The sequence below is a fragment of the Daphnia pulicaria genome, chromosome 7 (assembly GCF_021234035.1).
Source record: "Daphnia pulicaria isolate SC F1-1A chromosome 7, SC_F0-13Bv2, whole genome shotgun sequence".
Lineage (NCBI taxonomy): Eukaryota > Metazoa > Arthropoda > Branchiopoda > Diplostraca > Daphniidae > Daphnia > Daphnia pulicaria.
The window spans coordinates 2,140,381-2,168,371 of record NC_060919.1 but is presented as its reverse complement, the minus strand read 5'-3'; the positions used below and the strand labels follow the sequence as shown (position 1 = coordinate 2,168,371).

At 43.2% G+C, this 27,991-nt stretch overlaps 4 protein-coding genes across 8 annotated transcripts in view; 3 read left to right on the top strand and 1 right to left on the bottom strand.

Annotated features, from left to right (window-relative positions):
* Positions 1-27,991, top strand: part of LOC124349621 (LIM homeobox transcription factor 1-alpha-like) — a 947,038-nt gene that overhangs the window by 677,418 nt on the left and 241,629 nt on the right. The gene's annotated exons all lie outside the window — the stretch shown is intronic.
* Positions 23-1,105, top strand: LOC124348467 (THUMP domain-containing protein 2-like). The gene has a single exon (XM_046798687.1). It carries the CDS (start codon positions 23-25, stop codon positions 1,103-1,105), a length of 1,083 nt encoding a protein of 360 aa, XP_046654643.1.
* On the top strand, positions 1,103-4,224 carry LOC124349779 (centrobin-like). Of its 3 annotated transcripts, XM_046800624.1 has the most exons (9): positions 1,103-1,255; positions 1,316-1,507; positions 1,599-1,769; positions 1,840-1,959; positions 2,333-2,547; positions 2,614-2,777; positions 2,863-2,963; positions 3,034-3,126; positions 4,142-4,224. In XM_046800624.1, the coding sequence occupies exons 1-8, from the start codon at positions 1,109-1,111 to the stop codon at positions 3,082-3,084; spliced, it is 1,161 nt and encodes a 386-aa protein (XP_046656580.1). In that variant the 5' UTR covers positions 1,103-1,108; the 3' UTR covers positions 3,085-3,126; positions 4,142-4,224. The 3 variants fall into 3 exon arrangements, with proteins under 3 accessions (XP_046656580.1, XP_046656579.1, XP_046656581.1); XM_046800623.1 differs by lacking the exon at positions 4,142-4,224 and having other exon boundaries at positions 3,034-3,309; XM_046800625.1 differs by lacking the exon at positions 4,142-4,224 and having other exon boundaries at positions 2,844-2,963; positions 3,034-3,309.
* LOC124349485 lies at positions 3,480-26,736 on the bottom strand. Of its 3 annotated transcripts, XM_046800140.1 has the most exons (5): positions 26,639-26,736; positions 26,403-26,493; positions 26,044-26,190; positions 25,934-25,992; positions 3,480-7,229 (listed from the first exon to the last, which is right to left on the bottom strand). In XM_046800140.1, the coding sequence occupies exon 5, from the start codon at positions 7,044-7,046 to the stop codon at positions 4,782-4,784; it is 2,265 nt and encodes a 754-aa protein (XP_046656096.1). In that variant the 5' UTR covers positions 7,047-7,229; positions 25,934-25,992; positions 26,044-26,190; positions 26,403-26,493; positions 26,639-26,736; the 3' UTR covers positions 3,480-4,781. The 3 variants fall into 3 exon arrangements, with proteins under 3 accessions (XP_046656096.1, XP_046656095.1, XP_046656093.1); XM_046800139.1 differs by having other exon boundaries at positions 25,934-26,190; XM_046800137.1 differs by lacking the exons at positions 25,934-25,992; positions 26,044-26,190; positions 26,403-26,493; positions 26,639-26,736 and adding an exon at positions 23,663-24,283.

Below are 27,991 nucleotides of genomic sequence, written 5' to 3'. Positions count from 1 at the left end.
AAATGGGAACAGATTCCTCAGTATGCCTGATTTCTTTTGTACGGTTGGTTTTGGTTTAGATTATTTTGCAGTAAAGGAACTTCAAGTATTGCCATTGACAACTTTGCAACAGACATTGGTTGGTAAAGTGTTTTTCCATAAGGAAGGTAGTTTGGATTCACTTCTGGTTCTCAAAACTGTTGAAAGACTTTTCGTTAAAGTAGTTCACGTTGAAGTAGAACCCAACATTCAAGATTCTCTCTTGGAAGATTGGCTCACTTGTAAGCTTTCTCATACAAGTAAATTTTTCAGTGATTGCCTGCTTACATGGAAAGAAATCGCTAACATAAATAGTGATTGCGCTGTAAAGTTCAGAATCAATTCCAGACTCTCTGGTGGATTCCGTAAAGCATCCAACTTCCAACGTGTGTCATCTCTGGTAGGAAGTGTTTTCATGCAACATTTAGATTCATGTGTCATCGATGTTAGAGATCCAGATCTTGAAATTTTCCTCCATCTGAATGACAGTTTCTTGACTGTTGGACTTCAAGTTACCAAGAAACCGTTATCTGACAGGAGTTATCTGAATCATATTCTTGTGAGATCTACAGTATGTGTTGCAATGTGCATGGCAGTGGATCTGTCTAGCAAAGATGTCATCCTAGATCCTATGTGTGGAGCTGCCACAATTCTGGCTGAAGCTATCAAGCAGTTTAATTGCAAAGCTGCAGTTGGTGTTGATTGTGATCCATTGCAACTTAAACTTGCCCAAGACAATTTGAGTACCAGCCTTGCTTTTCGTCACGTGGATTTGATTTGCGGGGATTCTCGCAGCATCATTTTTAAAGACCAGTGGTTTGATGTGGTGTTGTGCGACGTTCCTTTCGGCCGAAAATTCGGTGAATTCAAGGAAATCCAGCGTTTGTTAACAAGTATTGTGAAATCAGTTGACATTGTTCTTAAACCTGGAGGAAGAGTTGGTATTTTGATCAGCGAAAAGTTACGACAAACACTAATCGATCTGTGTCCGGATTGCTGGTCCCTGCACAATCAACACCCATTGCGACTCGGCACCTTACCAGCTGCAATCGTCACTTGGAAGAAAACACTTACTTGTCCAATTTAAAATATGGAACGTCCAAGCGGAAATCAAGGCGAGCTCTCCCTAATCGAAATCGTCGAGAGTTTTAATAAACTTGACGGACGAAGAACGCCGGAACCATCGTCTTCTGCAAGTGTAGCGATCGCTTTGGACGAAGAAAAGAACCGCCGTCAGGTATAAATTTAGAAATTGAATTTGATTCCACCACGTTGTTAAACTTTTCTCTTGAAACAGGAGTGTGAAAAAGTTATCCAACAGTTGAACGCGGAAATATCTGAATTAAAACAGGAGAATGCAGTCGCGAAAGCAGGCATCCAGCGTAAGGATTCCCTGCTCATGCAAGCCCAGCAACAGTGGAAAACTTTGAAAATCGATTGGGAGCAGAGACTTGAATTGGTCAAAGATGAGAAGGATCGCCTCAATACCGTAAGTTGTTATAATGGCTCGTCAAATATTCTTTCTGAAAACCCACACTAACAGATGAAACGCATCTTTTTTCCCCATTTATTGTTTATAGACGGTAACTCGATTGGAAGGACAATTACAGATTTCCATTGCCGAGGCCCGGAAGAGTTGTGCGGAACTGCAAACAGTCACGCGACAGAAAGACGAGATGCTTCATAATTTTCAAGAGGAAAACTCTCGGTTAAAAGAGAAATACGAACAAAGCCAATCTCAGCTACGCCAGGTATACGAATTCCGTCGTTAGAATGTTAAAGTTGGAGGCATACCAAAATTCTTTCATGTTTTCCTTATAGATAATGGTGGAGTTTGACGACAACAAGAAGGAGCTCAAACGCAACGAGATGAAAATGGATGAATTGAAACGGGACAACCACAAGTTAAAGGGTCAGATCGAAGATTTGAAAAGGGAAAAGGTGAGTGCTGGTGAGAGCGTGGTGTTGCCTTCTATGGTCTGTTGCATTATGTATGGCTGCTTTAGTGGCCGTGACGTTCACAGATTTGTTTGTGTCAACCTACTCCAAGGAACTCGGTCGACAGTAGCACGGTTTTAGAAAGAACCTGAAAACATACCGTGTTTGTGAATTGTGTACTGACAAATCTTGATTCTCATCACGTTGGCAACTTTCGTTTCCTTACCTTCTTACAGTTTTCGTCGAAATTTCCTTCCTTTTTTTTTTAACGTCTAGTGACAGTGTGATTGGTTCTAGGTGATCGAACCGAATGAATTAAATATTTCTCAGAATTTGCAATCTCACATGTAAAATGTATCCATCTTACATCTTTCAGAACAAGTTGATCGCCGAACTGGAATTACTGCAGCAGCAATTTGAAAGCAGCCAGGAGCAAAATGAAGCTTATTGCCGCGCTCGAATTCAAGAGGCTACCCAGAGCGCCGAGGAGGAAGCGAATCGACGTCTACAGATTTGGCAGCATGAGGTGGATTCCAAAATGAGCCATTTAATCACTACCCTGGAACAACAGTTGGGCATCCTTAAGGCCAAGTATTAAGCTTTGTCGTTGACTGGATTTAATTAAAAACCCCTTGACGACACGAATCGATAAAACAGGAGTATAGCTGAAGCTGAAGCCAAGGAGGCCCGCCATCAAGAAGAAGTTCAGAAATTAAAACAAGAAATTAAACATCACAAGACAGAACACCAAGATCTTACCAGGAAAATGCGGGAACTCGCCGAGGCACAATGGAACACGATTAACAGGATAACATCTTCGGGTATTTAATCGTCAACTATTTGTCACCTTCGAAATAATCTCTTTTTGATTTTTTTTATTAAATAAGACCTTCTCTTGCGTTTTAGGAACACGTCAAACAGCTTCGTCGTTTGTTTCCAGCGAAATCTCGGACGCCACTTTGCCAGTGAGTAATGGCCAAGACGAGTTTCTTCATTTCCACAGCAAGGTACTATGACCATTTTGGTTATATAACTTAATTGTCATGTTAATTGAATCCATTCTTTTCTCTTTATCAGAGACACGGCCCTAAAGATGCGAATGAGCCGTCGTCGAGGCGGAAGAAATAATTTTAACCGTGTGGAAATGATGCGTACGTCTTCACCATAGAGGTGGGAATAAAAGTAAATTTTCTGTATATTTTATATAAGTGCCAGACTTAAACATGAGAAAGGACATGTGAAAGGAGAGAGGGCTCATTGCTAAACTTTTCTGTTGGGCACACATGTAGTAGTACTCTGTTACAAAAATGGGATACGAAATGGATGAAAATACATAACACATTTGAAAAGAGAGACAATTCACGTTTGGCGATGATCATGTTGTTCAGTTAAAAACATGTAGTGGTAGATTGAGAAAGATGTCTGTTACGTGAGAGAATTGCATAATGCATGAGCTCATACGTCGTCCAACGTCGCGCTACTTGGCACTACAAGAATCGACTTCAAAATAAGGCTTTAAAAAATCAGTTAAAAATAGAGTGTATTTATGTGGAGAGAAATAAAAGGACAGTATTTCCGGGATAGATGGGAGATTTTAGAGATAATTTGAAAATCTGCTGAAAACTGAATTTGAAAAAAAAAAAATTGAAAAACAACAACCTAGGAATGACTAGTTCTAGGATGGACATTTGAGTCGATACACGCTATGCACCCAACGAAACGAAGCCTTAGCAAAAAGCTTGAGTATTGATACACAGTAGGGGGGGAGGGGTAACCATGTTAAAACAGTACGAAAAAACATGGGGCAGGTCCTTCTCATTTAAATGTTTTTTTAAGTTTGTAGTCTGTTACCATTCGTGATTCGGGCGGGGCTGTTTGGTCAACGCCAATTTTCTTATTTTTTTTTTTCGTTATTGTTAAGTATATAAAGTACATGAAACATTCGTAACTACAAGGGTTTTACATGAATAATTCGACAATAAAATTCCAAAAATGGATAGAAGGATCAATCACACATACTGGGTAAAGAATAAGAAAGCCAATGTCGCCCTCGGATGTTTTCTTCCCCAAAATGAAAGTGAAAAATCGCAAAATGTCTGGAAAAAAACATCATTTCATTATATATAATATTTTTGTATCTATATTAAATTTTTTTCGGTTTTGTGTCTCGTTTTGAATAATCTAGATGGACGAAGACTTTTAAAAATTGGACAGACAAAATGTTGGAGTGAACACGCACTGAATTGGACACGTAGAATTTGGAGAGAAGACGCACAAAAAAAACACGATTTCATCGCTTACAAATTTGTCGAAAAGTTCATCAATGATTTTTTTTCTCAATTAAAAGAAATATTAGCGAAAAAATTATTTCCATTAAAAAAAAAACGATTCAAAATTCCAAGTTTCAAAGGTTATTAGAACACACATTTCACATAGGAAGGTTATACCAGAACGTTGAAAATCATCTTCATTTGTCGCCTACGGATCACAGTCGAAAAGAGATGTTTCGATGATTGATGTCACAAAACAGCATTAAACATTAAAAGTACCAAATCACCCCTTCATTTAATTTTTTTTTTCCATTTTTTTAAATTTTGCTGTTTATCTTTTTAAGTTCCATTCTGTTGTTGTAATTCCTTCGCTTTATAAAACAAAATCAAGGTTATTCGATCAATCATCATTAATGTTATTGCTTGATGCAGGCAGTGCAAGTCGAAAAGAGAGTGAGAGTCACATGATTGCCAATCACGATGAGGGATTGAGAGAAAAAAGGTGGGCTTCATCATCATTTGTTTTATGAATTCTCCCGGCGGCGGGGCTCCTCCTCACCGTTTGCTCTTGGTGACGCCTGCCGACATTTTGGTGTGCGTCTGCTGGTGTTTGGCCAGGTGAGCCTTTTGGCGGAAATTCTTGCCGCACAATGGACAGGAAAAGGGTTTCTCTCCCGTGTGCGTTCGTATGTGCACATTGACCGAGTACTTATCTTTGAAGCCCTTGGTGCAAATGCTGCAATAGTGAAGCAGCCGCTCCCGCCGGGTACCCGTCTCTACTCCGACCGCTTCACCAGGTTCCAGCAATCGACTCGAGTCGTCGTCGTTGGCCAGCTGGGCCGCCAATTCCGTCAATTTCTTCTTCTTGGACCCGCGCTTTTTGCGGGTCTTGGCAACGGGTTGGGCAACGCCACTACCGGTTGGTGGCCTTGTCGTCGCCGTTGGCGAATTTCCGGCCAGGGTCGACGGAACTCCCGTCGAGGACGCTCCCGTCGATGACGCAAAATCACCGTTGGGTGTGGCCCCCGTCGTGCACATGTGCTGCTGCTGCTGCTTCAAAGATTCAACCACCTCTTTTTCGAAGGTCTTGATCTTGTCCAAATCCTCAATGTTGCACATCAAAAGGTCCTCGATGGTCGTCAGGCAATTCTCCTCGCCCACCGGATGGCCACCGCCGTTGCTGCTGCTGCCCGTCCGCCCGTCTGGTCCCTCGTACTGGTAGTCGCCCGAGAAGATGTTGCCTATCGACATGATGGTATTGCCATTTCCAGATTCCTTCAAGGTGGTGGTGGTGGAACCTCCAACGTCGTGCCGATTGTCGTACATGACGTTGCCACCAGACCGGACCGGTGAAGTTCTCGAACTAATGTCACTCATGGGGCTGGAAGCCGCGTTGCTGTCCAGCAAGCAATGGTGTCGCTGCTGTTGCTGCTGTGGGCTGGAACAATCGCCGTAGGTGTGATTGCTGGATGACAAGGCGCTGCTGAGCGGAGTCAGCGGAGGAGTCGCCGGATCGGCCGAATGGACAGACACCGAATTCTCCATGCTGTTGCCCACCTTGACGGATTTGAAGCTGTGGACGGGCGTCGAAAGTGCTTTGCGCAGTTCCGGATGGGCCGACGGCTTGCTGGTTTGATAACTGGGCGATAACGGGGTGGTGGTGGCCGTTGCCGAAACCGGTACGCCGCCGGCCGTCGCCACTTGTTTGCCCTGGAGGGCGCTGCGCAAAAGCGAGTCGGAACCACCGCCGCCGCCAAAGTTGTTGGTGCCGCCGCCACCGATGGGCTTGAGCGTCGAGACAGGCGGCAGAGGCGATAGCGTGGCCAGCGTGGGCATGGTGGCGAATTCCAGCGTGAATTTGACGTCGGTGGCGGTTAGAAAGGGATCGTTGCGAAAGAGCTGGCCGCTGGAATTGCCTTCGCTCTCGTCTTGCAGAACGGCGCTGGCCTTGACGACCATGGGAGAGTCGCCGTACTGGTCCGGGGAGCCGTAGTGGTCGCTGCTGAGCGTGTCGTGCGGGCCAAAGAGGAAACTGCCAGTGTGAATGTGCTGCCCAGACGACATGCCGTCACCCGAGCTGGGCAAACCCACAATCTGCAACAGGGCGTCCAAGTCCATCGGCTCCACGTTGACGTTGGACGATTGGCCTTTGCTGTTGTGCTCCTGTTCCCACGACAAGTAGTTGCTCGTCTGCTCCTGTTGTTGTTGCTGCAATTCTTGGTGGTGGTGGTGGTGATGTTGTTGGTGCTTGGGCTCGACCGTGGAATCCGCCTCCATGGATGAAGCGCAATGAGGCTGGTGCTGGTAGTCCTGGCCGTTGGAATTTCCTCCGCTGTTGTTGTTGTTGTTGTTGCCACCCGTTTTGGTCCAGCCGCTGTTATCCAAATCGTCACAAAAGACGTCGTCAGTGCGGCCACCACTGGTGCTACTGCTGCCACTACTACTGTTGCCTTCCACACTGTTGGCGCTGCTGCCGAACCCTTCGTCCGGGCTGGGCGTTCCGGCTAACCACTCGAAATGCATTCCGCCGGAATGATTATGTTGTTGCTGCTGCTGCTGATGGAGGTGGTGATGGTGGTGGTGATGAAGGTGGTTGCCCAGTTGCTGCTTACCACCGTCTCCGGTCCCGCTGGCACTGCCACTCTGTTGATGCTGATGGTGTCCAGCCGCCGGACCGACTGATGAGGAATCTTCTTCGACGGGGAAAAGATGTAAGCCTAAATCCCTCAGGCGGAAGGCAGCCGGCGTGTCGGGACAGACAAAATCGAACAAATCTGTTTTGGACAGGTCGTCCATTCGCAACGCCCCGGCTAGGTCCATCGTGTGTCGGTTGTAGAGATCACCAACGGGCGATAAGTACCGTGTGGTTTTGCAACCGACCGACGGACCGGTTTTTTTCTCGCGCTAATCTCGGCAAAGGTATTTTTTCACGACTCGCTTTGGCTGCTAGTCTCTCGGACGGACGAGGCCAGGCAATTTCACCTGCCGATTAACATATCCAATCTGATGCAGAAAAAGAAAAAAAAAAACGAAACAAAAAGAGAAAGTTAAATCACAATTGCCCTAATATAACAGTATATAAGACACGCACACACTGATGACCTGCAATCACACACACGGCAACTAACAGTATGTAACTATTACAAGAATTCGGCCATTTGCTGTCCAGCAAAAACTGGAATGCCATGAAAGGTAAAAAAATAAAACAAAAATTGAAAAACAAAGTGGCCCTGTTTCAGTTTGGGAGTGTCAACGCTCTCTATGCTATTCGCCTGCACACGCAAATTTCGTGACGGTATAACGACTAACGCCTAACGATGCGGATTGGTTGATCGCCGATGGAACTTTTTCATCAATTGTCGATGGGGGGAAATACAAGAGGAGAAAACAGCCAACTTAGACATTAGATGGAATCGAGTGAAAATGTCTCTACTACCACCACCACGTATTGGCCCTGGCGGGAATCAGAACGTGAGCACTCTATTATCCGAAAGTCGCTAGGAGCATTTCAACGAGATAGCTCGACACGATGATTTTGTTTATTAAAGTTTGAATCAAAATTACTACTAAGCAGAGAAAAATGTTTATTTTTCAAAAATGGCAATGAATCAATAGGGGAAAAAAATGTCGTAGATTTACTCACTCGGGCGACCAAAAAACCGATTGCCCAAGATTGGAAACAAAAAACAAAAATAAGAAAAAATGAAACTTTTTTATTTTCGGGCTGTTGCAAAACTGATTCCCACGAATAGTCGGTGTGGGGCCACGCCTACATTAGCGCAGCCGAGAGAACATTTGAAAAAAACCCGATGCCCGAACAGCAGCAGCTAAACAAGTCGGCTGAACAACACACTTGGAAACCGATCACGAACAAGACCCGAGTGACACGGCTCGTTTCTACTACGCGAGTTATCCGTTTCAAACCCGAAACGGTAAACTATGACCGGCCAAAAAAAAAAGAAAAAAAAAATCGGGAAAAACTTTCACGCGTGACTTGTCGTGCTTTTATTTCATTAAAATTTTTATAGAAAAAGATTTCGATCTCAGCTCGACGCCTACGGCCTTCCTTCCTATAATTAGAGCATCACGCAACTCTTTCCCGGATTTGCTCGATCGTCTACGCTCTACATAAATAAATACAAGGCTTGAATTATGCAATAGTCATCGCCCGGTGTGTGTGTCTGATGTTATCACGGATCATGTTGCTCTCCCCATCCATTTCTGATTTTTAGAGGGGGGGAATAAGCTTCTTATTTGATCGACGTCAGTTTATAGAAGGACCTGCAGAGTCTGACCTCGTTCGGGATCATCCTCAGTGAGTAGTAAGGGCGGGACTGCGGGAGCGTGAGGAAATCAGCACAAGTAGATGCCAACTTTCTTCTCTATATATACATGTAATATTTTCCTTTTTCTCTCCTGACACTTGGCTTGGGCTCTCAGACATAAACTGAGGCGCCCCTATTTCGTTTTCTTCACAGACAGAGATATATAGAGCATTTTTGGATTTGTCTGGAAAAAAGAAGGTAAATTTTAATAATTCGTGAGTCGCATTGATGGTTGACTGAATCCGGATAACTTCCTGGAATGGATAGCTGAACGGAACTATGCCCTTAATCAGATTTAGCACGTATAAGGGGATTCGATTGAAAAATGGATGACAACTCTGATTGAAAAATAAATCTAGCGGGACTTGGACCTCATTTTGATACCCAGTGTTGGTGTGTCTTTATTTGAATTATTATCCTGTTCTGGCGCGACCCACTTTTTTGAAAACGACTGAATGTAATTGTCTAGAAAATCGAGCAGAGAGAAAGAAACGCTATTTTTATTCGCTGTAGGTTGCGGCATAAATAACTACAACCCGCAAAAACCCCAAGTGAACGAAAGGGAATATTGCGAATTCGCTGTGATTTTTTGCCATTTTTTGTTTCTTCCTTTTAATTTCACTGGATATTTTCTTAACGGTTCAATGGAAAGTCTCTTTGTGGGTTATCTTCCCACGGCGATCCTCGTACATATAGGAGAGAGAAAAAAAATAACGTATGGTTGTTATGCTGGACAGGTGAAAAGCGACTCTCGCCTTTGATCAAGGCAAAACTTTTGTGATTGATTGCAACGACTCTCTTTTTTCTCCACACACACAAAAAAACTACACGCCTGAAATTTTTTCCCCAGTTTCATTTTCTTTCTCTCTATCCTTTTTTTTTTTAAATTTCACCTTATCTTTTTGCCATTCCCCGAATTTCAAAAATCTTTGTTCAAAGTTAACCGACATGTTGGCAACTAGATGTAACAAATTCTCTTTTTTTGTTGTTGTTGTAATACAATTTATAATTTGCTTTTGTGACATGATGACGTCACCGTTAGATTGCCTTTGGGTGAAATTGTTGTTGTTGTTGTTGTTGTTGTGACTTAATATGTTTTATCATAAAAAAAGCGGCCGAAAAGAATCAAAGAAAAAGTCACAAAAAAGGAGATGTGCAACAAAAACCAGAAAATGCTTTTCTCTGCTGCCACCAGTTTAGCCCTGCGCCTGCTGCCACACACACACACACACAATAGTCGATTGTCTTGCCTCAGCAGCTCCTTTTTACGGGCTTCATTAAGATTCTGCTGGTTTCAGGTTTTCACAAGCAATAGGTCTTGAACCGGAGAGAGAGAGATTTCTTCGCCAGGATAAGAAATGGAATTTTCCTTTTTTCTTCTTCTTCTGATGGGCTTTGAAACTGACCTCGTTTTTCTTCTTTTTCACTTTGATGTAACAAAATGGAAATCAAATCAAATAATCATATTCTCTAGAGTGGGAAGACACGATTGGGCCTTGCCTAAATTCGATCAGCATCCGATTACCGACGTAACGGTGCTTCATCCACCACCCGGTCGATATCCATCACATTTACGTGCATTTTCTGCCAACTTATCAAACTGACGGCGCTTTCTCTCGGCTCTTTTTTGTAGATCTACAAATAAAAATCTCCGATAAATCTGGTCAAATCAAATGGCGATTTCAATTTGGGAGGGAGAAAAAAAAAGGGGCCTGGCCATCGTGACTGTGGATAGTCTCAAATCAAAAATTCAAAATGTTTCTTGCTGTCTATTCAGTTGAGCGTGCACAAGAGGTTGTGAGAGAAGAGAAAACTCAGACAAGCAAAAAAAGATACAATCAAGAACAGCGATCCCAAAAAATAAATCAGAAGAAGAAAAGTGAATAACTTAACAGTTTTTCAGTCACCTACTTTAGCAAAAGAATAAAAATTTGAGGGGACTGAACAACCTGCTCGGCAATAGATATGGTCAGTATTTCACTTGGGCGGTCCACGATTGCAACGTTAACAACTCCCGAGAGAGAGAAAACCCGGCCATCCAAGGCGGACATGCGTGCCAGCTCACACTATAGAGCTATATAGGCTGTTTTTTCTTCGGTCGTATTAGATTGAAATTTGTTACGAAGAAAAATAAGAATATGGAACAACAACTCTATTCGCTATTTTCATGTCCCTGTCATTTTGACTAAAAATTTTCGTGCAGAGCCCCACCGAAAGAAAAGAAAAACTGGAAAGATGAAAGAAGAAGAAAAATCTACGAGCCCAAAATATGAGGGAAATGAGCGAACCCAAGAGTTACTTGGCGATGGATTAAGGTTATGCAAATTGGCCAGTTTTTACCAACGTAACCATATTTTGGTTCGTTCTTCTTCCTGCTGAGACACGGAGTGAACGATGATGGCACATCCCCCACACACACACACGGCAAACAAATTGGGGCATCTACAGGCAGCAGAGAGAGACAATACACATCACCCCCCTCCAAAGAAAAACGGCGACTGTAACGTGCGAACGGTGCGTGAATTTCTCATTTCAAGGGAAAAGCCCGCATCGTCATAAACCAGCCGAGCTGTTTGTGTGTGTGTACATACATACATGTGCATAAGACGAGAGAATCTAATCGAGGTGAAAGCTGGTCGGGACGAGTTTTTTCGGTTCTTGTTTTTCATTTTTGTTTGGACGTCGTCACCGTCGTCCAAAAAAAGATGAAATAACCAGCACGACACAGTGCAATTACGCTCTTATACGTATACAGTATCTACTACCAGCGAGAACGTCAAGGTGAGTTTCTTTTTCTTGTTCGTGTGTTGCGCATTTTTTCGGCCATGTTTTATAATGTGGCCCACCCCACTTGAGTCGGCCGTACTTACAAATTTGTATAGTTAGATTGTTCAGTTGTTGTTTTTCTTTCTTCACAGACAGCGTGATGCAACGCTCGAGATTGGCTCTACCGTACTTGTAACATATTCACCATCGCTCATCTTTCTTTTCTTTCTGGGCGCTTATGCAACCATTTTTGGCGCGCTGGCAGCGTGTGTGCGTGCAGCAGCGGGTTGCGAGCAACGGTGAACTGCCGAGATTTTTTCTGCGGGAATCAATCTCCTGAGAAAAAATCCGTTCGGTTGTATAATCACTTGACAGCCGCATAGAGAAGAAGAAGAAATAAAAAGAAGCGGTTGGCGGGAGTAAGAGTGAAAATAAGGGAGAAAATATACTGTACAAAGCAACACACACACACATTTTCGACACGCAGCGTTATAAGACGGACGCAAGGGATAGCCGCCAGGCAGGAGAATAATACAACACACACGCGATAGCTTGTTTTTGGCGTGAATACATTTTCGTGCCGTTCGTTCGTTCGTTTGGCGGATAAAGGGAGAATTTAAGATGATAAAGAAGCTATTGGCTGAGAACCAAGTCGGTCAGCCAGTCGACGACGGATACATACCCCCAACACAAAAATAAAAGCTGCTCCTCTTATCGTGGAACGTGAATCATTCCAAGTCGGGCGGGTGCATCAACACACAGCAACTTCCCCCCTCACGAAAAAAAAAAAAAACATTTTTTGACGGTCTGACGGACGTTGAGTGAAATGCCGAAATAATGGCCGCACTGCTGCTCGGTCGCGTCATCGTCAACCACTTTTCCCCTAAACAATTTCCTTCTCTCAATTTGTTGTTGCCATCAACCAGAGCGGGATCGCCTCCGGCTAAAAAGGACTTTTTGAGACGAAATTGAAAATAAGAAGAACGGAAAAAATGCCTCACGATATCGCATTTGAGACGGGAAATAGAAAGCGTCGTTCCACCATTGCTCTGCTGTGTGGAGTGTACAGACGTGCCCCAGACACGTACAACTTTTCAACCCAGCCAATATGAGCGCTGTATAATAGCACAACCAGCCCCACCACCAGAAACGAAAAAGAAAAGAAATAACTCTGTTCTATTCAAATTTCCCGCTTATTGTATCTGGTCTGACAATAGGAGCGATAGTTGTCGGCGGCCAACTCGTATCTCCGCCACAGCATCTTTGAGATTGCAGACCCAAAAAATATGATATAAAGCCAATTTTTCTTATTTTTAAATAATAAAATAAAATAAAAACGAGTTCCAAAAAGACAAACGTTCATCGATCAGGCAGCAGTGACCCAACGCGTCGCCGACAACCACACATATAATAAAATGCAAAAATAGCCCAACGGATATGGATGGCCTACGTAGAGAGACGAAGACGGAGCAGTTTGGGCCAAGCTTTTTATCTTTAAAAAATAAAATCAAAAAAGGGGAAATTCAAGTTTTTTAAAAAATAAACCGCTGCATTTGAGATGGCCGGGGTCTTCCTAGAAATGCGAGAACTTGGCACATGCAGTCGGTTTCGGGCTCATTTGACGAAATAGGCAAAGAAAAAAGGAAACCGACCGAGCGTTTCGTGAGATAGGAACAAACGAGGACGCAGGACTGACTGTGCACAACTCTCGGATCCATCATCCGCCGAAATGCCCGGCTGTCTGCGGCCATGTTATTGAGGTAAGAAAAAGACGACGAGAAAAACGGTAAGAAATGTTCATTAGCGATTTGTGTGCCCATCTGATTCGCATCGGCAGGTGGGCGTTAAGAAAGTCCCTCGTGACGTGTTTCGGTCGTGAGAGACGAATGTTCCGCGGTTGTTTTAAACTTTTTTGTCTCGTTTCAGATTTCCCCGCCTTTTGGATTGCCTTCCGTTTCGCTAGATCCATAATCTACAATGTCTCAAAATTCCTTTTTGATTACAAATTCCCACCCTGAAGGTTGGCTGGCCTGCCCAGACGGCACTTGTCGTCTGTCCTACATAACCACGAGGGGCTTTGAAAGAGAGAGAACAACCCGTCAAGGGATAGGAAAAAGGAAATGCCGAAAAAACAATGTGGGAAAAATCTATATCAAGTGATTAGGGAAACAATCAACTGGCGGGTCGTGGTAATAAAATTACTCTCCCCGAAAAAAAACTTTCTTCCAAATCTCTCGGCTAAATATCGTCTGCGGCTGATGCGCGCGCGCCCACCGTTATTTTTTGAAATTCCCCCAAATGACCTATCTGCTATTGACTTCCGCAACCAGGTCGGAGGGTGGTCTGACAAGAGAGAGTTTTTTTTCTTATATACATGTAGTTTTTCATTGTCTCGTCTCCTACTGGCTTATGCCGCAAAAATGTCTGATCGATCGCTTTCCTCCTTTCACGGCGCATTAAAGAAATACCGTACACGTCGATGAGCCTGAAAATAAAAAGAATAGAAGAAGAAGAAGCCCAACCGAAAGAAAAAAGCTAAAAAAGTAGGTTACGATATCACGAATGTCGGAAATCGTGTTCTGGCTGCTCCCACACCGCAGGCTCGCTAAAAATATATTATTTCTATCTATAACGAAAAAAGAAATGAAATAAAAACAAAAAATGTGTCTATAAAAATAACTGAAGAGAAAAGCATTTTCACTTTCCAGAGTGCGTATATATACACAACTATCTCACCGTTATAATAACAGGCTTCCAGCGCCATGTTATATAGACCTGTTTCTCTCTCTCTCCCATTTATTTCCTGTCTTCTCTCCATGTATAGAGGAGTCTACCACTATATGTAGGCTATACGTATATACAGTCAGTTGGTTTTTGTTTTTTAAAATGGCTCCGGGTTGTCTCGTTCTCTCTAGACGATGATTACATCTATTGTGCAATTAGCAGTTTGAGGCTGTCGCAACTTTTTTTTTCCCCATCTTTTTATTATCATCACTTGCTCTTTCGAATTAATTGCTCAGGTCTCGAAAGAGATTTTGAAAAAAAAAAGTCATTTAGTTTATTTCAAATTATTCGACGGAATTAGACGAAATGAATAAAAGATACGACAAGACACCCGTTTTTTTTTTAATTTTCTACTTGACAACTTGGCGCTGTTTGTTAGGGACTCGTTTGACTTGGAAAACTGCATAAAATGTTTTCTCCTTTGGAGCAATCACTCTTGATTCCTTTTGACTTTCATTCCTTTTGGTGTGTGCGGTTTTTTCCTTTTCGATTGCGTCTTACTGATTATCTACACCCAACTCTCAAGTAATAGACTAATTTCCAGGAATTGAAATCCGAGCGAGAACACACACACAAAAAAAGCCAAAAAATCTCAAATAGCAACAGGAGCATTTGAAGGAGAATATACAAACGAGCGGGAGCAGCAAGCAGCCGAGCGTGAATCGAAAGAGAGAGAGAGACAGGTTCTCCCCCTAACTTGACCCAATTAAAACAGGAGCCAAGAAAAGAAGGTGCGGTCGCTTGGCTGGCAATTCTTTTAACATATGCGATACTACTGCTGTCGGACGGCCGCGCGCGCTGGCACGTAGTCCACAATCGATGACGAGAGCACAACCCCCCCAGGAGATGGGGAGACCAAAACAGGGGGAGCCGGATTATTCAACCAAACAAAAACAGCGCCACATTTTTTTTGTTTGAAGAAACAAAATGGGGGCGAATTGTTCAATCGCCTCAATACACGTAATAGGAAAAAAAAAAACAAGATGATGGAATAAGCCAACAAAAATAAAAAAGAACAAAATGGGTCTGCTGAAGAATCTCCAAAAAGAATAAAAAGGGAAAATCTAAGGCAACAATTGGCCAGAATAGAAAAGAAAAAAAAGAACCAGAACAAACAAAATACGCTGAAATGTACGCGAGAGATTTCACCGAACGCGGAGACGACCACACCCAAGTTACACATTCAAGTCGGTTCCCAACCAATGGATAGAGAAAAAAAAGAATAACCGCGTGACTCGCCGCTGGTTTGATGGCTGCTAGTCCAGCCAAAAAGTCGGAACATATATACAGCCAAAAAGGAGAGAGAACTGTACGTGATGATTATGACGTAGATTATTATCTCTAGCTGGACTGCTCTACCCTGGGCTTAAGGTTTTTTGGGTGATTTTCTTATTTTTATGAACCGAAATTCGCGCGACCACATAAAGACCCGACCAATTCCGACCATTTTTTCTCCCGCGTCGCCCCTTTTTTTTCTGGATCACGCCGCCGACAATGGCATGGCGTCGTCGGCCGCCTTTTATTATTATTTGAACAGAAAACCCCCCACAGCCGATTTCATTGCTCGTCAATTTTGGGGAATTTCTTCACATTTCGGCAAGTCATCGATTGAGCCGGTGGCAATGTGTCACCACACACACACACACAGAAAAAACCGACAAGAATTCGGAGCGGGCCGGGAGGAATGAACCTCTGAGCTGGGCATTTGGGCGCACGCGTGATGCCAAAAGGCGCAACGGGTGGCGGTGGCCGTGCGGCGATTGAATTCAAACGCGTCTCCGACGTCGTTGTATATCCAAATCAATAGAAGCCCCTTGTGTTTATTGGCCGGATGACGGAATCGTTCCAACAACAACAACAACACAGCGAAATATAAAATTCAAAAAGAAGAAGAAGAAATAACAATTGAGCAGCCTATAGTACAACACATTGGAGACACCGAGAGAAAGTTGCATGAGGCTGCGTGAAAATTGGCTGTCGGCTGATGATTCTGCCTGTTGTCTTGTGTCGTGCACACAGGTACTCCCCCCCCCGGTTAGTTTCCTTCTCTCTCTTATCGCCTCCCGCCGAGATGACCAAACTCTTGCGCGCGCGTGAGTTTTATATTATACTACAAGTGCTGTTGTCGTCGTTGTCGCAGCTGGATCTTTCACACACACACTCATCTTTTCTCTCTCTAGACTTTCATTTTTTCGTGTGTGTGTGTGTGTCGTTCATTTTTTCTTATACATATGAAAATGGCGTCACACAATTTGGCGGATGGCCTCCCCCCGTGTCGTTTTTCTCACAACCCAGACAGCCGGGAGTCGTCCGATTTTCTTTTTGTTTCTTCTTCGTGAGTGTCGGGATTAAAATGAGATGCAGGCAACATAACCTTGTTTCCACGTGTCGTTGCTATCGCTATCCCCTGTTGGCTGGCAGAGTTGGCTGGCCAGTGCCTTAAATGGGCACCGGTCGGATGGGCACCCACTCTTCAAGCTGCCAGGCCAGCAACAGTACACATTGGGTACACACCGGCGCGGCTGCTAATGAAGACGTGTGAGTTGAGGGGGAGATGGTGGCTGTTGTTGTTGGGCTTCCTGGACGCTTCTATCGTTCGCCTCGTGTAAGGACAGACGGAACGACGATCGAGTGACGATGTTTATCACTTGTCGTCCCTGACTCGATGCAATTCCGAATTGGGCGGAATAACTCAAAAGGATAGAAGGGGGCGATAGAAAAACACAACAACTGAAAAAGGAAATTTTTTCGACGGAATTGTTGCCTCCGGTTGACAACATATTTTCGCCCCCACTGGGCAGCAGCACACACATACCAATACCCCCTCTTTTATTTTTGGGAGTGTGGAGGGGTTTCTTCAGGCTTTGATTTGCCCCCACTCGAGGGGGGACGACAATAACAAGAAGCGAGAAGAAGAAGGGATCGGAAGGGATATAAAAACAACAAGTAGTCGACCAAATCGACAAAAAAACTCGAAACAAAAAGAAGAATAACACTCTGTGAGCATGGAACAGGGGGGCTTATATTTTTATGTGGCTGTATAAATAAGCGCCGATATGTGTCTGTAGTCTACCGTAAGAGTTGGAACTAGGTCAGTGGGGTTGGACAGGCTCTTCAACAAACAGACAGTCAGTCAACAGGGGAACCAGCAGAAGCCAAGGGGGAAAATTCTAATCAATTCGCTAGATCCTCTCTTCCTGTTTTGTCAAGAGCCCAGTGCTAAGAAAACAAAAACAAAAAGAGAGTCAAATCTTAAAAGAAGAAGAAGCGTCCATCACGTTGGAGCTTAACGTGTCGCCTAGGAGAAAATCCGACTGAAGAAGGAGGGGGAATAATAAAAACCTGCGAAATCCTCTTGGTATCCTGCTGATTTGACAATAAGAGCCACAACGACGACGACGACAGCCCCCCGAAAAAAACTGCATATCATTATGTGTTTATTTTCCATTCAATTTTTGTGGCTTTCGCAGAGTGGTGGTCATTTCTCTCTCTGGCTGGCGCTGGAAATCAAAATAATGGCAAGTCGTTTCATTCAAACCGCGGACCGAGACTGTAGTCTACAAGCGGCTGCCAGTTCGTTCCTATCTCTACGCACTGAGCGGGGAATTTCCTTACGTAAGAAAAAAGACAAGAAATTTCCAATTGCATCACGACCGTACAAGGCAAAAGATCAAAGGCTCGCCCGTCCGCATTAAAAAAACGGAATTGACAAAATAGAGAAATGTGTGTCCCCCCGCATCGTTCCGTCTTGTTAAATTTGGAATCACGCGCGCGTCCTTTTGTTGGCAACGTGCAACAGCATGACAAACGTCTTGCCGTCTTCTCTCTCTAGCTTTTCTAACTGATTTCCAACCGTAAAATTTTTACGTCTTTTCATGTCCGTTTTAGGAAATTCAAAAAAACTGAATTTAATTATTTGATTTTCTGATTTCGATGTGAACGCGTTTAATCGCTCGATTGGGCGCAAACAGAATTTTCTTTTCAAAAAATGTAGCGGAAGTAGCGGCAGGCAGGCAGGCAGGGGGGCCCAGCCAATGTGATTACATCCCGGATGAATGAGAGAACAATGCCGAGCTGGGCGGAAGTTGGTCAATACGCGACACACAGAAATTGTTGCGTGTGTCTTTTGACCACCAAACGAGAGAGAGAAAGAGCACGCGTATTATATAAACATGTGGACTTTTATATTTATCCATACACACATATGGAAAACTGTCTTGTACAGTCTCCCGCTGGTCTCTCAATGAGGTTTTTCCGCTGTTGCGGTCTATTTTCTTTTCTTTTTAAGTTTGACTTTGGTTATTTCTTATTTGGTTAATATTCTTATTGTTGAATGCCATACGGATCGTTGGCCAAGGTTGTCATTAGCTCTGACATGTCAACCGGCTTTGCCTGGCCAAACAAATGGACTTGGACTTGTTGTTTCTTAGACAAGACGCCAGACATGTTGCGTCACTCACATCTCCTTCAAAGGGGGCCAGTCTTTCGTGCCGACATAGTAATAAAATGCTTGTCGCGTCGGAAGGACTGGGAAATGTGTTATTAAAGGAACATTTACGGTGACGCAATCTGACTTGTGTCTTATCGTTTCACCGGGGGGAAGAAATAAATTCAGGCAAATTTCAAAAAAGTGCAATATTACAGTACCGCGCAGTATATAATCCAACACGTATCAAATTTATGAAGGATATAATATTCCCGAGACGAAATAAGGTGTGCAAAAAAAGCAGCCGCGTTAGTTTATCTCAAATTTCATTTTCGAAAAAGGAAAAATTCCCCACGTGCGCTGCCAGCTGTTTTAAATCACTGTCAAAACGGCCCAGACTTGTTTGTTTGTTCTCAATCTTTGTCTTGCGGCTTTAGAAATTTAGGAAATGAAAAGGAGAAAACGGCCTTCTTCTTCTGGTGGCATTTGATTTCCTATATGTCGCCCGTTTCTATGGGAAAAATCAAATTCGCCACCCACCCACACACACACGGGCGCCCCATTCATTTCGTTTTCAGCCCAAAAACAACACACTTGCACTGTTGTTGTGGTTGTTTCTCAGTTTATTTATATAATCCGCTTCTTCTTTTCGATTCTACCCCCCCCCCCCTGCCAGCTCGCAGTGGTTCCTCTCTCCCGTTTGATTCCCATCGGACACGACGACACACGGCACGACAATCCGATCCATCACAAGTCTCGACTCGCATCTTTTGAGATATCGAACGCAGTTTTCACTGGCCCATCGCAAAAAAGGGCTGACCGAGTCACGATCACGAGCTCCGTAGAGAGAGAGAACCCGCGCTCGTTGTCTAGCCGCATGATGCAACACAAGTACACGGAGGAGGGCCGTCCCAGCTGGAAAAAAAGGCCTACATTTGCTTTTGTTTTACACATTTTTTGTTGAGCCATTCGTCAGCTTTCTTCTCTCCATTGGTAAAAATAATAAAAAATAAAAACCTACGCAATTTGCCTTTCATTTCTCTCGGCACACGCACTTTTAGGGCTGTTTGGATCGAGAAACTTGGTCCTTGTGTGGGAGGACCGGTATGCGGCCGGGCCCATCCAAAAAACTCTGGTGGTCGCAAAAGGTTTTCAAAAAGTCGAAGAAGAAGAAGAAGAGATAAAAGGAATAATAATAACGACAAGAATGGGGTCGATGAGCAATGGATATGATAATAGCGCCGAGCAGCAACATCCCCCCCCCCTTAAAAGTCATTACAGCTTTAGCTATTTTTGAACTGGCAAATTTTCGAGTCGGAGTTGTTTGGGGTTGAGGGGAATAATTAAGGTCGGCGTCGTCGCGCAGTTCAGCAGAGTGGGGGAGAGACGCTCATTCAGACACAGAGATAGACCTATCATCATTAAAAGCGAATTTCTCATTCGCCAGCTCGCACATACACACAAGGTCTCTGACGAAGAGGACTCTCTCTTTTGCTTCGAGGGATTTTCTCTCTTTTCAGCGAAAAGAAAAAAAGGGTGGTGTAAAAAGGTGGAGAGAAGAGCTTCTGGCGGGGGTTTGGGTTACCTGCTGTACTCAAATCGCAGCCACTAAAAGACGAAAATTGCACACCTACTCACAAAAATCCATCCATCATTCATTTTTTTACGATTTCCCCCAAAATATAAAAAGAAGGTGTCTCTTGTCTAGTGAATTATAGACTTAAACGCGTCTATCAAAAAAAGTGAGTGCGGAATCAAGTTGGGGATATTTTTAATGACTCGAAAAAATAAACGGAATTTTATAGTCGGTGTGTTCTTGACCGTCCGCCGGGCCACCCCCCACCGGGAATGAAACGATTTTTTGGGGTTTTCTTAAATGGGTGCAGACAAGTGTCGAAACAATCAAAACATTTGGTGTGATTTTATTTGTCTCGGCAGGGGGTGGTGTATTAGACATTAAACGTCTAAAAGAATTGTGGAAGTTGAACGTGGTAGAAAATTATGACAGTTGTGTCGAGATATGCGATGCGGCGGCTTCCCTTTTTTGATTGTGCTGGCCGGCTCCTGAAGAAAACCAGTGGCTCTCGACGGCTACTTGATTCCCCCCGTTGGTTATTTCTCTTCTGTATTTTTGATCTCGCCATGTATATAATTGTCTATACGGCATCCAAATATGCACGACGACCATATATAACGGGATAGAGGACCGTGGGCTTTTTGGAAACAAAACAAAAGGGAAATAATAATAATGCCTCCCCTTTTTTCTTCTTCTTCTATCCTCAAGAGGTGAGGGCTCTAGGTGAGCAAGAAGGAGAGAAAGAAAGAAAAGAGAGAATCCCATTGCCAAAGACCTACTTCCAGTTGTGACCCACATAAGACCCTCCTCTCAACACAAGTGGAGAAGAAACAAGTTGCTGCCCGCCTTCTTACCCATCAGGTATCCTCCTAAAAATAAACACACGGCCACTATCCACCTGCCGTCCCCCCCCCCCCTTCCAAAATCTAAAAAAATGTCCCTTCCTCTACTTCCCGTCCGTGGGCTTAACTGGACTCGAAAGATTGGCGTCCCCAACGACCTGGGAATGGTCGATGGTTTCTCCCCCCTCCTCTATTCAGTTCAACCCAAAATGAAGAGATTTCCCCTGGAAAATCAAAACAAGAAAAATAAAAACCGAGTGGTGAAAGAAATTTGAAAATTGATGGCGGGAAAATATCCATCGTTTAAATTGAAACGGCCATGTTCCAAGAAAAAAAAACACGTCCGACACGCCCTAACGGGGCAATCTCGTTGTTGTTTACGGTTCTTTTTTCTTGTGTGAATAATCCCCAATCGAAATGGGGGTCTAAAAATAGAATTGTGGTGTCTAACCCGAAGGCAAATGAGCGAAACGAACCGCAAGTCTATTCGCGCTCGTCTACATTTTTTTGTTTTGTTTTTTTTTCCCGTCAAATAATTGATGACGTGCCGATGCGTCTAATGACTGGGTCTGCGTGTGTGTGTGTATGTCTAACGGCGAATAGTCGACGAGAGAAACTGTTTTCCCTTTCTAGTGCACTAGAAGAAGAAGAACAAAATGAAATGCGTGTAGGAAAAAGAAGAAAAACAAGAACAGGACATTAACCGCAGGAAAAGAAAAAGTGTCCAAGGCGAAGAGAAAAGAACTACTACTAACCCACGTGCGTGTTGTGTGCGTGTACAAGGCATGGCCCAAAAGGAGTTGCGCAGTTTCGCTTCGTCTAATGACTCCAACCCCGCCGAGCTTCAAAATCTTCGCCGCCTTTATTACATGTACTACGCCGTATTATATACCCTTTTGCCATTTTTTTTCGATTTCCTCCATTGTGTTGTTGCCTGTTGTTTACGCTGTTCATGTGGGTGGGAAATATCTCTCCCCCCAGAAACGGAAAAGAAAACAAGAGACAATCGACTGATGTAGAAATCGACAAGAAGAAGCGAAAAACCCCGACATTAGCAGCTTAGAGAGAGACCTACTTTTATGGAAAAGAACCACGGAAAGCAAAAGTGGATGGGCAGCAGCTATAGGAAATCCCCTAGCACCCAGCAGGCAACTGCCACCTCTCGGCGGAACGGGCTGACCTCAATAGCCGCCCGTCCGCGACGCCCCCCAAACTGCCGTAATGAAAATCGACAATAAAAATGATCCGTCGGTAGATGTCAACTCTCTTTTTTCTCTTTTTCACTCTCCCATACGCACTACATCAATAAACAAAATTTCGTCTCTAATCTGTTGATTGTCGGACAGCCCGTCTCACACATGGCCCTCCTATGTATGTAGACGACTTGCCCAAAATTGACAAGTCCGTCTCAGCGATGGCTGATGGGTGAGAGATTTTTTCCGAGAAACAGCTGCTGTTATTTTATTTCCTTTCTGGGAGGAATTCAAACGAAAGAGAAACCAAGGCATTAGAGCGTCGTGCTGACGGCGCTACCGCACTAAACTGTACAAAAGGGAAAAGCACATCCATAAAAACGGGCAAGAGACATTGCCATTGGTTTGGCGATACTTAAAAACGACTCACAAGGAAAGAAAAAACAAAATAAAACGACTGCGCAACTGTTCGTGTGTGTGTGATTGAATTGCACGCGCGACACTGACGACAACCGGTTGCGTCTAACACATCAGCGGTTGACCTACATTTTTCAATCAACGCCAAAGAGTTGAGCTGCATCGCCAAAATGGCCAGAAAAAACCAAACCCCCCACTCAAAAAAACGAACGTGAAATTCAATTGGACGCCATTTTTTAAACGCCAGTCCAGTGCCAATTATTCAGACTGGATATGTGTATGGCACGACAATTGCGTCAAGGGCAGGAAGTGTGTGTGGCCTAGGTGTTGATTGAAATCGCAACCGGAACTGGCCGTGTCCCGTACGGGAGTCAACACGGACGTGACGATCTTTAGGGTCACACATTTGGACAGCAGAAAAAAGGAGAGGAGGAAACCCAACAACTCTCATGTGATCACGGTCAGAAGGTCGATAAATCTCTCCAACACTCCCACGCCTAGAATAACAAATTCTTGTGAACGACACCTTAAAAAGTGGTCAATCTTATACAACTGGCAAAAATCGCCGTCCACCATTTTATTCAACTTTATGACGCCATATTCGTGCTGTTTGTGATTGGTCTTTTTTTTCTGAGAATTTCTTCGTGTAAAAAATGATTATCTCTCCCGTCTGAATTTTATACATCTACGATGGCACCAGCTACTATTGGCTGTATAGCGCGAGAAAGCTACTCGTTTCGCAAGGTCGATGATAATAATAATTCCCTTCTTCTTCTTCTTTCTTCTCTCCTCCCAGCATGGCTGTTATTTCACTTGATGTCGGATTGTTACTCTAATAATAACTTGTGCAATTACGTCTGTGTGTCTGTGGGTGCTGCGCCCGACTATGCGTGTAGAGCCAATGTCTCTTTTCTTTTCTTTCGCGATTGCCTTTTTTTTTCTTTTCCCATCATCAGCCAACAACTTTCTCTCTCGATTGCGTCGACCCAGTCTACTACTACTACTACATGTGCACACATCTCATCTAGACGTCTTTCCTAGTTACGGTTTGTTGAGGGTAGTTTTTTTAAAATAATGAAAGAAGCTACGGTTAAAAATGAAACTTACAACTGATGGCGGACAAAATTGGTGGGCCTGTTGCGCTTCCCGCAATAATTCGCCGCTTTTATTTCGTGTTTTTGTTTCCCGTGTGGATAATGTAATAAAAACAAGTCGAGGTAAAAGGGCACGTTTCCTGGCGAGACGGTCACAATAATAATAATATCCTTGGAAACACAACTGCGCCTTCGATTGTGTGTACGATTTCGTAATACCGGTAATACTACTTGTGCGTGCGTTTCAGTCACTCGCGGCCAACGATAGACGCACACACACTGTATAATCACTAGAGTTGTTGTTGTTGTTGTTGGGTTGATTCCCAGTCACTCGCAGGTTTTTAACTGAACAAAACGGAGAGACACACGATTGTTTTTAACCAGGAAGAATTCAAATGAGATCGCACAACGTCGAATGAATTTTTCAAAAAATGCTTGTCTTTGTCCAACTGAACTGAAGAAAGAGAAACGGAATTTAATGAAAAAGAGACCAGAGCGAAATCGAAAAAAAATTGGTAAAACTTGGAAATGTGTTGGTGGTGGAGGAGCGACACAACCGTCCGATCCGCCAGGTAGACAGGGACCAACTGACGGAAACGGATCGAGTCGAGCCAGGTAGACTCTACACACACACACACTACTACCTTACTAACCGAGAGCGCCGTCTATACGAGGTGTGTGTGTGTACACAGTAACCTGGTTCCCCATCTTTTCTCTACCACCACCACCTTCTTTTTTCCACCCTCTTTCCTCCTCCTTTTGCCCAGCGCGCAGATAAAGAAGAAGAAAACGGCTTCGTTTCTTTGCAGGTGAAAACGATTGGGCCCGTAGTTCTTTTTTCGTATACAGTTAGACGTGGGTTGGCTCTCCTCTATGCAGTGCGTGTATAGCCGTGACTCGGTACTACTCGTTTTTTATTTTTCTTTTCCAGTCGGCTGCTAGAGACCGGTCAGACGAGTCTCTTTTATTTTATTTCAAAAAATAAACTTTTTTAAATTTTAAATGAACAAATAGCTTCAGTCAGGGCCCGGTTATTTTTTGACGGAATTTGCTGAAGTTGAATTTGTTTGTTTTCTTTTTTTTGTTTTATGGAGCCTAGCTGATAAAATTCTCGGAATAAGAAAAATCGAAAAGAAACAAACGGCCATTATACTCGGACGTTAATGGAACGGGGTGGTCATTTTCCCGTTTCATTGGATGCCAATGATTGGGTCGTTTCCAAATGGGAAAAATACACAAACAAACAAACAAAAAAAACGGAAGAAAAAGAAAAAAAAAGGAAACCCGATTTTTGTTAGATGACGTCACGTGACGCTGGAAGCGCGAAGATCAGCAGAGAGGTAGGGCTCGGTGGAGCCATAAAACAGGAGAGAAAAGAACAATAGAAAATAATGCGTTTGCTGTTATTTGGGGTCTGCAAAAGTAATAAAGAAATGGACGAACGACAAAAAACCGAACGAAAAAGAAAAAAACAAACAAAACGAAATGGCAGAATTTCAAACGCCCTCAAACTCTTTTCTTCCAAGATTTACGAGCGACAAGATGACAAAAATAAAGTTGAAGCGTTTAAAATAATTCACGTTCTCCTTTTTCCCGGGAAACTTGCAAAAAAAAAAAAATTACAAATTCTTGTCTTTTTTGATGTCCGGTTTCTTTTTTTGGTCGTCCCGAGCCTCTTGACCTACTCAAACCTTTTTATAACTATTATGTGACCGATATAACCGTAGCTGATCGGCGAGTGGCGGCTCTCTTTATAAAAAAGAGATTTTTCTTTTTGTCGTGTCAATCACAACAATAGCATCCCATCTACGCTCAATTTGGATATCTCCAAATGCCAATCAATCACACAACTTTCTTCTCATCTTCCCAAGTTTCTGACGAATTGGAAAGAATAAAAAAAGGACTCTAGAAGCCTACGCAGAAAAATGGCATTACGCCTAGCAACTCGTGTAAGTACGTTATAAAATACGCCATTTGGTTTCCCTGAAACATTTCTGCATTCCAGTAGTACTAGACTATATATATAGACACTCGTAGAAAACTATACATTCCGACTGACGGCGCGTAGTTGTGATGAAATCGAAAACGGAATGTGCCAGATTTCCCTTGCCGTTTCTCAATTCCGATCTCGAGATGGCAAAGGAAATTATAAAATATTGTTCGGCATTTTTAATTGCCCCCCCTTTACGTAGAAACCAATAGGGACTCGCTCTCTCTCACTCTCGTGTCAATTTTCAGAGCCAAAAATTGGAAAAAAGGAAGAATAGAGATGAATGGTTCCTACCTTAATGCCTGGGAATTACGGCCAGGCATCCACAGGTGCTCCATCCATCTGCTGATAAGCTGAAGGATGGATCCATCCACATGTGCTCCATCCATCCATCCGCTGATAACTTGAAGACACCAGGCGGGATAGGTAAAAAGGGGTCCTCGTGAATACACCCACACTCGCATGGGCGTACACGAGGACATTTACAGAAAGAGGAAGATCTGTAACTGACATCCTGGGTAGTTTCTCCAATGGAACAGGATGCTGGTTATCTAAATGAAAAATACAAAATGGGTTGCGAAAACATATTTGGCAGTAACAACAAGGCAGGAAGAGTTGAAAATGAAACAGCGAGTGAACTCTAATGTTCAACAAAAAGGAGAATTGAAGGTTTCCACAATTCCACGTGGCATTTAAGATGCAAGTTATGTCTCATTACAATATCTTGCAGATTACAGAAATAGAAGTGACGAAAAATTATTACCCTAGTGATGATACTGGGATTGCTGCTGAAGACAGGTACCAGCAGAACTTGCACATCTTGTTGATTACGATGGCTGTCTCAGGCCTCAAATCTGCTCAAAAGCAGAGGTTACATAATGCAAAAAAACCTCCCATCATCAATACTAATCAAGAACTTCACAAGTTTGAACCAGATTTAACTCAACTATTTCAGCTCCCATATAATCATTACATTTATAATTTTAGTTTTATATTTACCTAACAGCATGAAGAGCATGAGACACGAGACCAGAATTTCACAGGACGACCACATATTTGGCAATTTAGTTGCTGAGCTATTTTCCGTGCAGCCACCAGCCACGTTTTGGAAAGAAGTGATTTATTTACCCGCCAAAAGCAGACGACACTTTTATTCCCAAGAGGGGTGGGGGTGTTATTATGGCGGGATTTCGGTCTTTCTGCGGGTTTCGGTTTCATGCAAATTTTTATTTGCATCTTGTCAAAATTTGTCAAGACGAACAATTTATATGAAAATAAAACCGCTTTGATCGTTTTTGGCGGTTTGGATTTATTGGAAGGGGTCGATTTTGGGGGGTTGGGGACAGTAGATGAATCGATTTTTTATCATTTTAATTTCTATCGATATCCTATTATGCTGATTGGAAGAAAATTCGACAAATGTCGTCTGCTTTGTTTAGTTTAAAATTTCGATAGTCAGAGAGACAAAGTTCAAGATTTATATTGTTATAGATTCATTTGTTTTTTTATAACCACCATACTCCATGCTGTTTAGCGGTTCAATGTAACAAATAGAAAGATTGTGGGAGCTATAGAAAAGTTAAACCTGTTCCAAATTTGTTAAATGTTAGTTGCACAGGTTGATGCATGGCAGTTTGTTTGTATACTATGTTTAAACCTTTTTCCTTTTTTGCAGATTTTAGGCCAGAGCCAGCCACTATAATCACACAATTTGCAAGTTTTTCTTGTGCAGGTGTTCACCTGTCACCAGCAACAATCTCAGGATCATCGCTTTTTGCCAGGTAATGTTTTCCCTTACCTTTATTCACCTGCGACCTACTAGATTTATTTTAATGCTGCATTACTTGCATAAATGCAGTGTAATACATGTAAACCTTAAATTATCCTATTTATTAACAATAGAGGTTTACCCAGTGTCTAATTTTCAACTTTTCCTGACTTGTTATTCTGTCAATATTTTTTCGTAACCCATTTTCTATTTTTATTTAGATAAAAAGCATTGCCTGCAATTTTCATTCGAGTTACGGATCTCTCCTTTTCCCCTTTCTTTAAAAGTCCTCGTGTACGCTCATGTGAGTGTGGGTGTATTCACGAGGACCCCCTTTACCCTATCCCGGCTGGTGTAAGTCAACTCTTTAGCGGATGGATGGAGCAACTGAAGATGCCTGGCTGTATTTCCCAGGCATAAAGGTAGGACAAAATTGATCTCTATTCTTCCTTTTTGACAATTTTGGGTGTCGTTGATTTAAAATCGTTACGTAGTCACGGGGGGGTATGTTTATTCCTGAGCTAGGCGGTTGACTGCAACTGTTTTCTCTCTCCGTTTTTGTTTTTTCTCAGTGAGAGTTCACT